Source organism: Bactrocera neohumeralis, chromosome 6 (assembly GCF_024586455.1).
Source record: "Bactrocera neohumeralis isolate Rockhampton chromosome 6, APGP_CSIRO_Bneo_wtdbg2-racon-allhic-juicebox.fasta_v2, whole genome shotgun sequence".
Lineage (NCBI taxonomy): Eukaryota > Metazoa > Arthropoda > Insecta > Diptera > Tephritidae > Bactrocera > Bactrocera neohumeralis.
In genome coordinates, this window is record NC_065923.1 from 68,747,302 (window position 1) to 68,761,876 (window position 14,575).

At 32.6% G+C, this 14,575-nt stretch overlaps 1 protein-coding gene across 1 annotated transcript in view; it reads right to left on the bottom strand.

Moving 5' to 3' along the window:
• Window positions 1-1,195: 1,195 nt before the first annotated feature.
• The window catches only part of LOC126763775 (serine-rich adhesin for platelets), a 399,576-nt gene continuing 386,196 nt past the window's right edge, over window positions 1,196-14,575 (bottom strand). The window contains exons 5-9 of the mRNA XM_050481555.1: window positions 4,530-7,777; window positions 4,335-4,463; window positions 3,866-4,271; window positions 3,647-3,775; window positions 1,196-2,097 (exon numbers count right to left, since the gene is read on the bottom strand). Of these exons, the coding sequence (XP_050337512.1) occupies window positions 1,949-2,097; window positions 3,647-3,775; window positions 3,866-4,271; window positions 4,335-4,463; window positions 4,530-7,777 (4,061 nt within the window). The 3' untranslated portion in view covers window positions 1,196-1,948. The remainder of the gene's footprint in view (window positions 2,098-3,646; window positions 3,776-3,865; window positions 4,272-4,334; window positions 4,464-4,529; window positions 7,778-14,575) is intronic.

The following is a 14,575-nucleotide window of genomic DNA, read 5'->3' on the forward strand; positions in this document are numbered from 1 at the left end:
TATTTTTTATAAATATAGTATATGTATATTTATGTATATTTAACATATGTATATTATACTCGTATATATAGCGTTTATATATATATGTTAATTTTTTATTCGTATATAGCATAAACGTTTTAGCATTTATAAATAAAATTAGTTAACTAAAATTATTGATATTTTTGAGACAAACACGCAATTGTTGCATTACATAAATCGTAGTCAATATGTATTAAGCAAAGTTATTTAAATATTTTGCTGTTGTGAGCTATAATTTACAGTTTGTTTTAAGTATTTTACGAGGACAGTAATGGCGCAGGCACATGCATGTGAGCCGAGCGATTTTAGTTCTTTCATATTTATATATTTTTGTTTATAAATTGGCGCGTAAAAATTTTTGACAGCGACAAAAATAAATGCAAATCAGCTTGACATTTTATAATTTCTTTTTTTTTAGAAAAATTTATTTCTTTTTTTAAATCAGTATTTAAATTTTTTAATAACAAAAAATAAAAAAAATTAAAAAAAAACTAAATAAAAAAAATAAAAAAATCTAAGTAAAAAATTTAAAAAATATCTAAAAGAATTTTTAAGGTATTTTTTTATTATAAAAAAATAATAAACAATTTTAATTTAACCGAAAATTAAATTTTTAAAGTTAATTTTTAAAAAAATTTGTAAGGTAACTTTTTAATTAAAAAAAAATAAATATAAAAAATTTAATTTTACCAAAAATTTTACATATGTTTAAAGTTAATTTTTATGTTGGCGAATAAAAATTTTCGACATTGACAAAAGTAAATGCAAATGGGCTTGACATTTTATAATTTCTTTTTTTTTAGAAAAAATTTATTTCTTTTTTTAAATCTGTATTTAAATTTTTTTTAATAACAAAAAATAAAAAAAATTAAAAAAAAATAAAAAAAATCTAAGTAAAAAATGTAAAAAATATCTAAAAAATATCTAAAAAAATGTTTAAAGTATTTTTTTTAATTAAAAAAATAATAAAAAATTTTAATTTAACCGAAAATTAAATTTTTGAAGTTAATTTAAAAAAAATGTGTAAGGTAATTTTTTAATTAAAAAAAAAATAAAATAAAAAATTTTAATTTAACCGAAAATTATATGTTTAAAGTTAATTAAAAAAAAAATTTTAATTAAAAAAAATTAAATTAAAAAATTTAATTTGACGAAAAAAAAAATTATTTTTTTTTGTGTTAATATTTTTTTTTGCTTAAAAATTTTAATTAATAAATTTAATAATTTATAAAAATATTACATTTCTAAATGCACTTTTAAAAATCAATAAAATATTCAGTTTGCATTTTCAAATTTACACCGATTGTGCTGGCACATATTATATGTACCTTGCTCGGCGCTGCAAATGGCAAGATGCAAAATATCTAAAATCAAATCTTCTGCGCGTCTTTATACATAAATATCAAAATCATATTCATAATCTTTCCAGTGGCTTAACTTACATGCATTTGCTTTTGTTTTTGCGGCTCAACTCTTTTGTCCTTGAAAATACAACTAGAATAACAACAATTTTCCACAAAACTTCTATAAGCCATTTATCAAAAAATACTCACATACATATGTTTGGTAGATACATATATGTATTGCAAGTACTGTTATAGCAGAATTAACAACAATGCTACATTATCATTGCTTAGACATACGAAACCATCCTAGTAAAATATATATGTATATTATAGGAATTAAAATAAATCATCAAAAATCAATAAGTCGCACAAATTTCAGACACAAATCAAGTCCAATAAAGCAAAACTTAAAACTAATGTATTAAATAATGTTTTTGTTTTTGTTTCAACACAAGTTAAAATAAGTTTAACGCTGTTCAAACGTGCATACATACATATATACTAATTACAAGTCGTTGCAGCTTTCACAACATTTTTTTTAACAATTTTAAACTATAGTTCTTCACACGCTTTTAATACGCTCAAGCGAACACAATCTTAACTGGTCCCATGGGCAGCTGCTTCATGTAGTTCCAAGCGTCGACACGCGTCATTTTCGCTGTGGACGCACCATTAATGCTCAAGATCTCATCGCCATTGCGTACTTGGCCGGTTTTGTGGGCAGCGCCGCCTATTAGAGATAAATTATGAAAAAACACAGCGTAAAAAAATATTTTAAAAAAATTTTAAAATTAAGTATTACTTTGAAATAAAAACAAAAAAATATTATAAGAAAACTTTTACAATTAGAAATATTTAACAAAAAATTTTTAATATTAAAAAATAGTTAAAAAAATTTGTTACTCAAAAAAAGCATATTGTATACAAAAAGCAAATATTTTAAATAAAAAAAAAACAAGAAAAAACGTTAACTTCCGCTGTATCGAAGCTAATATACCCTTCACACGTGCATATCTTTTAGTAACTATGTGTTCAGTTTATATGAAAGCTATATCCTATAGTAATCCGATCTGAACAATTTTTTCGGAGTAATCCATGTCAAATATCGTGAAGATACCGCGTCAAATGCGAAAGTTTTCCATACAAGAACTGTTTTCCGATCGTTCAGTTTGTATGGCAGCTATATGCTATAGTAAGCCGATCTGAACAATTTCTTCGGAGACTACATTGTTGCCTTAGAAAATAATCCATGCAAAATTTGGTGAATATATCTTGTCAAATGCAAAAGTTTTCCATACAAGAACTTGATTCCGATCGTTCAGTTCGCCGCCTACAAGTATGCTACAAATAATAGGCGCTGAGTATTTATATTGTGGCTAGCTTCGCATTAAAAGACTCCAACTGTTCTTCATATATTTATGCAAATCACCATATGTACATACATATACCTATATATATATACTATATAATATCGGGTGATTTTTTAAGAGCTTGATAACTTTTTTTAAAAAAAAACGCATAAAATTTGCAAAATTCATCGGTTCATTAGATTGTTCATGACATTTACTTTTTGAAGAAAATAATCTGTCTTAGGTGGTCCATTCGGAAAGAATTTTGGGCAACTTTTTCGAATCGCCGGAATAACGGAAATGTTGTCTTCAAATGCAAAAGTTTTCCATAAAGGCGTTAAAGAACTTGGTTGATTCCGAAAATGATCGTTCAGTTCAAAGATGCTGTTGGACGCAACGTTACGGTGAATGGCGATCGCTATCGTTCGATGCTAACAAACTTTTTGTTGCCAAAAATGGAAGAACTGAACTTGGTTGACATGTGGTTTCAACAAGATGGCGCTACATGCCACACAGCTCGCGATTCTATGGCCATTTTGAGGGAAAACTTCGGAGAACAATTCATCTCAAGAAATGGACCCGTAAGTTGGCCACCAAGATCATGCGATTTAACGCCTTTAGACTATTTTTTGTGGGGCTACGTCAAGTTAAAACAGAAATAAGCCAGCAACTATTCTTTGGAAGACATATATTTATGCCGAAATCACCAAAATTATGAATGGACCACCAAGACGCAGCCGCGGTCAACATTTATATATCTTCAAAAATATCATGAACCAATCTAACGTTTCAAATAAAGAACCGATGAGATTTTGCAAATTTTATGCGTTTTTTTTAAAAAAAAAAAGTAAAAAATCACCCGATATGTATATGACTGTGCATATATGTATGTCCTAAATTCATATATTTTTAATATTTTTTTTCACTTACCCATAAAGACTTTCTTGACAATCAATGGTTTATTGCCTAACGGCGAATCGAAGCCACCCTCAATGGAGAAACCCAGTCCGCAGCTGTCCTTAACGATTTCCACGGAGCGTGAGCCGGTGGCGGCATCTTCTGTGACAGGAAAAATATATAATTTATTATAATAATTGTATAAGCTTCATCCATTCAAGACTTTTTGTCAGTTTCTTGGGTTCTACTGACCTTGTGCACGAATTTCCGCAGCAATGGCGTTACGCGTCTCGGCGGCACGCTCCAGCAGCTCACTGGTGCTCAATTTACTCGCATCGGCACGCGATTGCTGGCGACGCGTACGTATGCTAGCCAACGTGGCGGCAGTGGTGTCAGTCGTGGTCGGTGTCGGACTTGCGCTCGATACTGTGCTGGGTGTCTTCGATGCGCCAGCATCTTCGCTTGCCGAGACAATATCTAAATCCAAGTCGAGCGAACGCGATGCCTTATGATAGTTACGCTTCTTCTCGTAATCCACTTCGGTGGGTTTCTCATTCAACGAAGTGAGCGAGCCGAGTGAGGAGCGTTTCTTGGTGAGCGGTTTGACAATGACCGACTCGGAACGTGTGACGACGAGCACCACTTCGGGACGTGGAGTCTGTTAAGTTAGTTATTTTTAGTATATTTTTTGTAAGACAGTGAGGAAATGGCAGGCACTTACCTTCAGCACAGTGATGGACTCGCGATGCGTTAGGCCACGCATGCTCATGCCATTGACAGCCAATATGCGATCGCCCTTCTTCAGACGTCCATCCTTGGCGGCTGGTGTGTTGTTTAAAATTTTATGTATCTGTAATGATGGTTTCGATTTAGTTCTTTCATTAAATTTTAAATTAAGTAAGTTTGAAGTACTTACCGTAATCTCCTTGGCTTCGTAGTCGGAGCCACCGGCTAGCGTGATGCCAATACTACTCTCGGGCGTATCACGTTGTAGCACCACTATGAAAGCTTCCGGTGTTTTGAGTGGCGGTTCCGCCTCCTCAATGATCTGTTGTATATCTTGTGCAGTAATCAAGCTCTGATTGCTGCCAAGCGACGAAAAGCTGCCGAATTCGTTGGTATTCTCTTGTGTGGACACATTCTGTGTACTCGAGCTCACGCCAGACGATGATGAGGCTATGGAATCAAGTGAGGGGAAACGTTCGTGGTAGTTAGCACCAGCTTTGCCGCTCAAGACTTTAGTAGCAAGCAGACTATTTGTGGAGACAGCTGGCGAGACGTTCGATGTGACATTTGCAGCAGCGGCGGCTGCACGCTCTGCAGCAGCTGTACGTTCGAACTTTTCACGTATCTCGGCCGTGGTTACCTTTGCTGTTGTGGCTGTTTTGCTACTGTAAGTTTTAGTGCTTGTCACCGAGGATTCATATTTCTCAAGCACTGGCTTCAGTGGCATGCGTTCGGTTATATTCCTACCGGTGAACTGTTGCGTAGCCTTTTTAGCAACCTCAACTTGCATCCATTGTGTCAGCTCATTGCTAGCTTCGGGCTGTGACTTCTTCGGTGGCGTCACAACTTCAGTTGCTTTGCGTGGTGTGACAGGTTGTACGGGTACTGCGGTCACTGCTGGCAGTATAGCAACCGGTTTGGGTTTGGATGCCACTTTCGGTGGTGTGCTGGCCTTTTGACTGGGATCGGCCTTGAAGCTGGCTTTACGCTCTTCATCGATTAACATGGCACTGAGTTTCAATGGCGAGGTACTATCCGATTTACGGCTACTATCATCTGTATCTGAAGTGACCTCAACATAGGCGGCTACGTTGATGACCTTATCGACGAGACTTTGGTCATTTTTCGAAACCAATTTATAGTTGATGGGTGCCGACGCTGACACCAACTTATTGGGCATTATCACCAGTGAAGCACCCGATGTGGAACGCGGTTTCGATTTGTGCACACGTCGGACCTCGTCCTCATCATAACCATCGGTGCTGTCCTCATCATCGTAGGGACGATTACGTAGTAGCGCTGAGGCGTCACCGCGTCCATTGCGACATTTCGCCGAAGCAAGTATATTCTTACGATTCGTTGCCGAATCACTGGAGCCAGACTTCAGTACACGACGCGACAGATCAACTGTCGGTGTGCTACCCACTGAGGAACAGCTCGCCTGCGAACCCGAGCCGGATGTGAGCGTAGAAGTAGTTGAGCTGGCTATGGAAGTGTTAGTCTCCGAGGAGAGTGTGCGTGTGAGCGCAAACTTCTCTGGCACCTGTGGCACACACGGCGACATGGGTGGTGAGGAAACCTTTGAAGAGAAAACCGAATCGGAATCGCTTTCTTCATGCATGGCATGCTGACGTGGTGGCACGCTAAGCGAGGTGCGCGGCGGCTTGGCTGGCGGTGTGCCCTGTAACGCTGACTCGAAGCGCCGTGGCTGATGTGGCATAGCTAAGGGCGATTGCACTGTTGTGGCGTGACGTGGCGAAGCGGTTTGTGTGCCGAAAATGCTACGATAACCATTATTTGCGGCAATGTTGGCGCTATTGGTTGTGGTGGCCACCGTGAGTGGACGAAGCGGTGAGTTTTGTATTAGCTCTGTGCGCTTGGCGGGACGTGGCACTGTCGAGAAGTAACCGCTGCTCGAACCAACACCGCTATCCGTGGAATCTGTGGACGACGTGTTGCCGGATTTTAACTTCTCACTATCACGACTTTTGATCTCGGGCAGATCTAGTATGGGCTCCAAAGGCACATGTGGGCGTTCTGGTATAACCAAACCGCGTAGCTTGGACATGCTGCGGCGCCGTTGTTCCAATATATTTGTTATGGCAGCCTTACGTGATGCCTCGTCCGGCATGTAGGTTGGCTGACCCGAAAAGCTGATGCGTCGCTCTAAATGTTGCATATGGCGACGCGGCAATGACGCATAACTCTGTGTATAGTCTGTGGCCAATGTATTTAGCGCATACATTGAGTCCGAAAAGGTTTGTGTGGGCAATTGTTTGGCTAACTGTACCTGACGCGCTACATCATTCAGATTCTCTACGCTCATCGCACGCGTTTTCGTCAGATTAGAGGCTGTGTTGGCATAGCGCGCGCTAGTCGCTGTATCGAGCAAATTCTCCGTGCTTAAATTGAGCGGCTTCGTAGCGCTTTGTGTGCGTGAAAAGCTCAAGGGTTTTACTGGCGTGTCAGCGCCACTACCCTCCGCGTCATTAGAGAACATAGCGATCTTGTCACGTACGCTTTTCTCCGACTTCTCATCCTTACGCCAATCGCCGTGGCGACGTGGCGCGCTCAACGAACGCTTGTAGTCGTTTCCACTGCCGCCCAACTCAAATGTGGGCGGTTCCAATTTGTTGGCTGTTGGCGTGCTACCACCGCTCGACGAAAGATTCTGCGTGGAACGGCTGTGTCTTGACTCGAATACCAATTTAGCGTTGCCGGCGCCCGACGGCGTGGTGGCTTCGGCGAGCACATCGCTGCGCTTATCTGTCGGCTGACGGCTGTCCTCCACATTCACCACCAAATCCTGCCGGTACACCTTGCGTGGCACCGTCGGTGGCGGTCCCGATTTCGGTAACGGCGGCGGTGCGCTGACTGTGTCTGTGCTGGCGGGCACTTTACTACCGCTGCTGCTGACTGTGAACTCCAGCGTGGGCATTTCCACTTTTGTGCTATTTATCTTCAAAGTGCCATTCGGTGAGGCCGATTGTGTTGTCAATGTAGCCGTCGCTGCCGTCACCGTTGCACCAGCGGCTGTGGCACCATTCGCAACATTCTTGCTAATGTGTGTGTGTGTTGTGCGTGTGCTGGCGACCATTGTTTGTCCACCGTTGGCGCTGGCTGCTGTATACAGCTTCTCTGTGTAAATTGTGTTTGTGTTGTTGTTATTGTTGGCGCTGCCCTTTGTGCTGGACATTGTCATTGTGGTGGTGGTGGACTGCATTAGGCTGGCGGCCTTCAACAGGTTCGTGCTTGGCGGGGGCATTATGAGCGGTTCGCTGAAATTGGGCGGAAACTCATGGCCGTCGGGTGGCAGGCGGGAGTATGTGGGTGGTGCGCTGAGTGTTAGGTAATCGCTGACGAGTAACGGTGTTTGCGGCACCACCTGTATGCCGTTCTCCATTTTGTTTTTGCTACTCAAGTGTGTTTGGTCAAGATCTGTGTGCGCGGGTGGGTGGGAGAAACAGAAAAACAAAGAACAAACGATTAGTCACGAACAAACAAGGAAAGAGAAACAAATAATACAAATAATAAAATAAGGCTTAAGTTAGTGGTAAAATTTTGGATAAAAGTTGCACCTACAGAATTTCTTAGGGAATGCTTAGTAACAGAATTTTATATAAAAAAAATATTAATAACAATAATAAATAAAGAAAAAATAATATATTCCTGTTTTAATTAAAATCGATATTCTTTTTTTAACTATAAGAAAAATTTATAAAAAACATTACTTAAAAATATTATTTAAATTTTAACAAAAAAAAAATAATAAAAAAAAAATTTGTTAATTTCAAAAAATTCTGCTATTTTTTGATTTCTTTCGTATTTTTTATTTTTTTTTTAAGTTTTATATATTTTTAAACTATTTTTTTTCAAACCAGCAATGATTTTGTGCTGAAATTTAAAAACAAAATACAATGAATTAAATTAAAATTTTCGAATTTTTTTCCCGTAAAAATATTTTTATTTTTATAAAGCTTTGATAGTCTTTCAGATTTATTTATAACGAAGAAATTTAATAAAAATCCTTAAAAAAATTTATTAATTGCTTATTAAATATTAATATATACATATTTGTATCAAAATATAAATTTTAACCATTTATACAATAAGTAGGAATTAAAATAAAAAAATAAGGAAGTTTTAATGATATACAATTTTATCGGCAGACCTTATTAATTTTAATTATGCTTAAAAAAATTGTTTCAAAATTTCTGAACTTTACGTTTGAAATATATTTTTTATATTAAAGGTTATTGAATTGACCTGCCAATCACTTCTGAAAATTGTTTTAATTTTATTAACTTTAAATAATTAATTTTATTTAATCAGAATGTTAAAAAAATAAGTTTGAATGTTAAAAATAGTTTTGATTAAAAAAAATATTGAAAAAAAAAATTAAATGACAAATAAAATAATTATTTATTTTAAATAAAATGAAAACGTCATAAAAAATAGTTTTGAAACTTAAAAAGATGTGACAAAAAAATTTGGAGAGTTTTGAGATTTTTTTTTTAATATTAAAAAAATAGTGACAAAAAATAGTTCTGAATATAAAAAAGAAATGAAAAAAAAAGTATTTTTGAATATTACAAAAAAAATTTGAAAAAAAATGGTTTTGAATATAAAACAATTCTTTTGAGAAAAAGTTTTTTTTTTAATAAAAAAAAAATTAAAATTTCGGTCATATTAATTACTTTCTGAATTCTTATTTTTATTATTTAGATTAGTTTTTTCATTTTCTAACTTTTAACTATTTTTATAAAAAAAATCTTTTAATTTTTAGTTTTAGAATTAATCTTTTTTTTATAGTTTTTCATAAAAAAATTAGAGGCGTTTTTTGACATATTTTAGCGATCGAATTTTATAATTTTTAATTATTTTTATGAAAAATAAAAATTTCGATTTTAAGTTTTTGATATACATACATACATATGTATATTTCATCTATTATTTTTCAGAAGTATCTTTTGGGGAGATATTTTAGCATTTAATTGTTTTTATGTTTTTTTTTGATTTTTAATTTTTAATTCCTGAATTTTTTAACATTTTTTTTGGATTTCAATTTTTTTGATTTTTTTTTAATAATATCTAAAGTAGATTTTGAAAAAAAAATAATGTTGTAAGTTTCTATAAAACAGCACATTATAATTTATTTGTATATATCTAAATTTGGTTTTTGAAAATAACTTTTTTGAAAAATATTTTCTATAAAGTTTTGTATAATAATTTTTCCCCATCTCTTAATTTAAAGTTTTTTTTTTAATATAATTTTGAATTTCAACTATTTTTATAAATATTTAAAATAAATTTAAAATGAAAATTACTTTTTAAGCACCTAGCTTTAGATATAGAAGTCTTTCTTGGGATGTGAATTCGGGAATATTTGAAATTATTATGGGTTATTTTTAGTATAATTATGTTGTTTATATTAAAATGTGTTTTATAATGGTATTACTATTATATTTGTTTATGTTAAAAAAAAAAAATAATTTTCTGATAAAGTTATTGTTTTTAAATTTTTTTTAACCTAACAGCTCCACATTTGTAAATTTTTATTTCTAAAAATAATAATTCTTTTAATTGAAAATTTTATTATTACATGAAAACTGCATGCGACTACAATGTTTGTAGCAAAAAGGGAAAATATAAATTACATAAAAATTGTGGTATTAAAACAAGCTAAGCGGATAATTTTTGGCACACATACGCATACATAGACAACCTCGTATCCATAATTTGCAATCACAAATAATACGAACGACAAAAGTAATCTGTGTCACATATAATGGCAGTAAATGCAACCAATTGCACGTGTGTATGAGCGTGTTTGTGTAAAAATAAAAATGAAAATAACAATATAAATTATTATTAATGCGCTTTCGGTTGTGAAAAAAGCTTAATTCTAATGAAAGCTTATGCGCAATGCAAATAATACTAAACGCCATCATTTTTGCTCCTTTGGCTGGCACATTAATAATTATTATTTATGCGCAGCACAGCATATGACAAAAAACGTACGCAAATCGCCGCTGCAGCAACAACAAACAACATTTGTGTGTGCTATATAAATCGGTGTACAACAACATTGTCGCGCAATCGAACGCAATTCACAACAAAACTGTCACTCATAAACAAATCAAAGTGCATAAATCAACGAAAATAAAGTATTATTTATTAAAGTTTGCTAAGCAGATAATAAATGGCGAAATGCATGGCAAAAATCAGATTTTGCAAATTTTTGGTAACAGTGGTGGCGTATGAAGAGGCGGAAGTTTTGGAAGTTCACTTTAATGGTAATTTTTGTGAGAAAAAAATTTTTGTTAAATTTTATTTAGTAAGAATTAGTTGTAATATTAAAAAACTTATTATGAAAGAGTGCATTAAAAAAATTTCCCTTTTGCAACAAAAGAAAATTTCCCTTTAAAAAATTTCGTATTTTATTTTAATCGACATGCATTTTTAAAAACTTAAAGTTAAAAGTTAATTAATTTTTTGGAAAGTTTCCCTTAAAAAAATTCCCCTATTTTTTTATTTAAGTTTTTATTTATTAAATTAATTTAATTAATTAAATTTTCAAAAAATTTCCCTTAAAAAAAATTCCCAATTTTTTATTTTCAAATTTCCCTATTATTTAATAAGAAAAAAGTTTTGTTAAAAAGTTTTGTTAAATTTTATTTCGAAAAAACTAGTTGTATTCCCAATTTTTTATTTTAAATTTCCCTATTATTTAATAAAGAAAAAAAATTAATAAAGAAAAAAATTTTGTTAAATTTTATTTAGAAAAAAAAGTTGTAATATTAGCAAAATAGTTATAAAAACGTTGGATTAAAAAATTTCCCTTTTCACATAAAAAAAAAATACCTACTTTAAAAAAATCTTTTATAAAAATCCTTATTTTTTTAATCGTCATATATTTTTAAAAACTTAAAGTTAAAAATTAATTAAATCTTTAGAAAATTTCCCTTTAAAATAATTTCCCTATTTTTTATTAATTTAAAATTTTATTTATTAAATTAATTTTATTAATTAAACTTTTAACAAAATTTCCCTCAAAAGAAATTTCCCTTTATTTTTATTTTTAAATCTCTTATTTTTTAATATACATATATTTACAAAAACTTAAAGTTAAAAATTAACTAAAATTTTCTCATCAGAGTTGCATCATGATGCGATATTAGTCATAAGTTAGTGCAAGTGACAGACAGCACTGATGATGCGGAAGGCATTTTTTCCACTGCCTCACTCACAAAAAAAAAACAAAATTAGCGAATAAAGTAATTAAGGGCTAGAATTGAAGCTATTAATATTTTTACTCAAAAATATTCTGTTTTTTATTTTCAAAGCAAAAAAACATGTAAAACTCACTAAAAATATATATTATTTTAATATATATTTTAATAAAATTTTTATTATTATTTTTGTTTATTTCTTAAAAATATTTCAATACATTTATAAAACAAATATTTTATATAAAAAATTGTATGCCAATTTATTTTTATGAAAAAATTATTTTTTATGTGACTGCTTGCCTAAACTACCCCACTGTTACGCTAGCTTTGCACTGACCAGCCAAACTACAAACATACATACAAATCCCCAAAAATTGGAGTGGCGGCATTAATTTCCCAAGTGTCAGTGAATTTTGCGGCGAAAAAAGTCAAAATCACAATAATCGCATGCTCTATGGCTTAATAACGGCCAACATGCATAATTTGTCTTTGAAACTAGTTTCCTTCTTTGGTTTTTGCGTTTTTTGCGCAAAATTCTTATTTAGAGAGGGAGGTTTGTACATACTCGTACATACAAGTCGTATATGCATAGTTCGTACTTGTATGTAAAAAAATATAATTTTAGTTTATGATAACTTATTATGATTTCGAAATCTTGATTAAGATTTTGTTTATAAATTATTATATCTAAAATGATTGCGTGATTAATGTAGATAAGAACGGACTTGCTTACATATACGATTATTTCAAGTATATGCACATACGTATACCTGAAATGCAAAATAACGCAGTATCACTTTTCATAAGTTTACAGGCGAAGGAAAAACGATATAATAAAAATCACTCATAGTGAAAAAAAATTGAGTTTTTTTTTTTTATAAAATGGTTATATTGGTTATATTGGTTATATATTGGTTATATGTTGGTTATGTCTTGGTTACATGTTGGTTATATCTTGGTTACATGTTGGTTATAAATTGGTTATAACTGACAGCGGAAGCTTAGAATTTTATGATACACGTATGCATTAGAATGTTGTTAATCGTATGCAATAAAGAACGCAATTTCGAACTTTTTGATGATACGTTCTTCTGCATTTTAAACGGTGATATGTCGTTTCGAAACTATTGAATAAAATTTTCCAACAGAAAGTTATAAATATTTTGTTTAAGAATTATTAAACATATTCATACATATGTAGCTCAGTTTATACAAATATTTATTGATATATATTTTTATTAAGGAAAAAAATCATTTAAAAACAACAACTGATAAAGGTGTTATATGCACAGCTGCTAATTGCGCGCTAGTTTTGTTGTTATTGTGCTAGCGCTCACGCGCATAGGCAGACAAACCGGCTACATGGGCTGTGGGTGGCAGCCGCAAGAAAAGCATTCACAGCACTGGCCTTACTTGGCTGAACATATTGTTTGTTGTTGTTATAACTTCACCTACTTACTGCCTGATTGAGTTTTAATTTATTAATAAACAAGTATTTTATTGCTATTTATTTCATTTATTTATAAGAAACAATATTTTTCTTTGTGTAGAATTCTTAAAAATGCCGCTTTTATACTCGAACTACATTTTTAAAGCTAAAAACTTTATGTTTTTAAATTGTAAGCTCTTTTCACACATGATAGGTGAGGAAAAAAATATAAAGTAAAGTCTCAGTTTGAGGGCTAGTAACTCAAAGTTTTCTAAGGTAGTCGGCAGTTTGATCTTTAGGGAGTCATATTTTATATTTTATACTTATCCATATTTACTAGGATTGACCTGTAGTCATATTAAACAAGCTAAACTAATCACTGAAAGACTTTGTTAGAGTATGTTACTCATCAAGAGCTTACTCCCTTATAAAGCACACTTTGTAACAGAAAAAATTGTGTTTAATATAACAAAAGCTCTCTATATCAAATACATGAGTTACCTAATGAGTTACTCAATGAGTTACCCCATGCTGAGCATTGGAAAAAACGTTAGATCAAGTGTATTGTGATCAAGGGAGATTACTTTGAGGGGAACGACATAGATTTTGAGAAATAAATTAAGAATTTATGAATAATAAACAACGTCTTACTACATTTTGCCCATAGTAGTAGCTAAGTTGCTGGTAGTGTTTCTACGGCGTTGTCCAGTCTATAGCTCGAAAATTAAAATCTTGCTAGAGACCATGGTGCTAAAGCAATGATTGTGTCCTATTATAGAAATATTCTTGCATTTCTCCCAAATTGCCACAAACTCTTTGTATCAGCTTTTCATTTTTAGAAGTCAGAGTTAACTAAATTCTTTTGTGTTTTTTATGTCGTCCAGTGTTCCAATTGCTAAAGATGTAAGAAGTATAGTAAAAATGCTAAAGGAGAAGAGTTGAAGTCCAAGAGTTAAGCTTTCAAAGATCTTAGATCTTCTCCCTATCTTTAGCCTCCTTTGGAGAAAAACGACTTCACTCATTCCCTCACTCACTCTTTAATTTTTTTTCTCTCTTTCTCTTTCTCTCTACTTTGCATCTCAGTCTCATTTGAATGTAATAAAATGTAAAAAAGAAAATATTAAAAACACAATGCATACAGAGTACATTTGTTTTGACTGCTTAAGGCGTGGATTTGAGAAGTATAGATCTTCTCCCTATCTTTAGCCAACTTTTATCCGAAATACTCGACTACTACGAGTTCACTCATTCTCACACTCACTCACAATCTCATCTCACTAATTTTTTTGCTCCGTGTCTTTCTCTCTCTTATGCTTCTCAATATCATCTGAGAGGTATAAAACTTCTAAAAAAGAGCACATTCAATTATTCTGCTCAGAGGGAGATTGAAAATATATTTATGAGGTCTTTAGCATAATTTTAGGTGCATATTTTTATTATGAAAACTAAGTAACGAGGTAATGGTTGTCTAGCTAACGCTGAGAGCACTGCCCCTACTTTCTTCAGACTATTTAACTTAAAAATACTTTTTTTGTTACAAAAAGTTATAATTTCATTATCACAAAAATTTTTCTA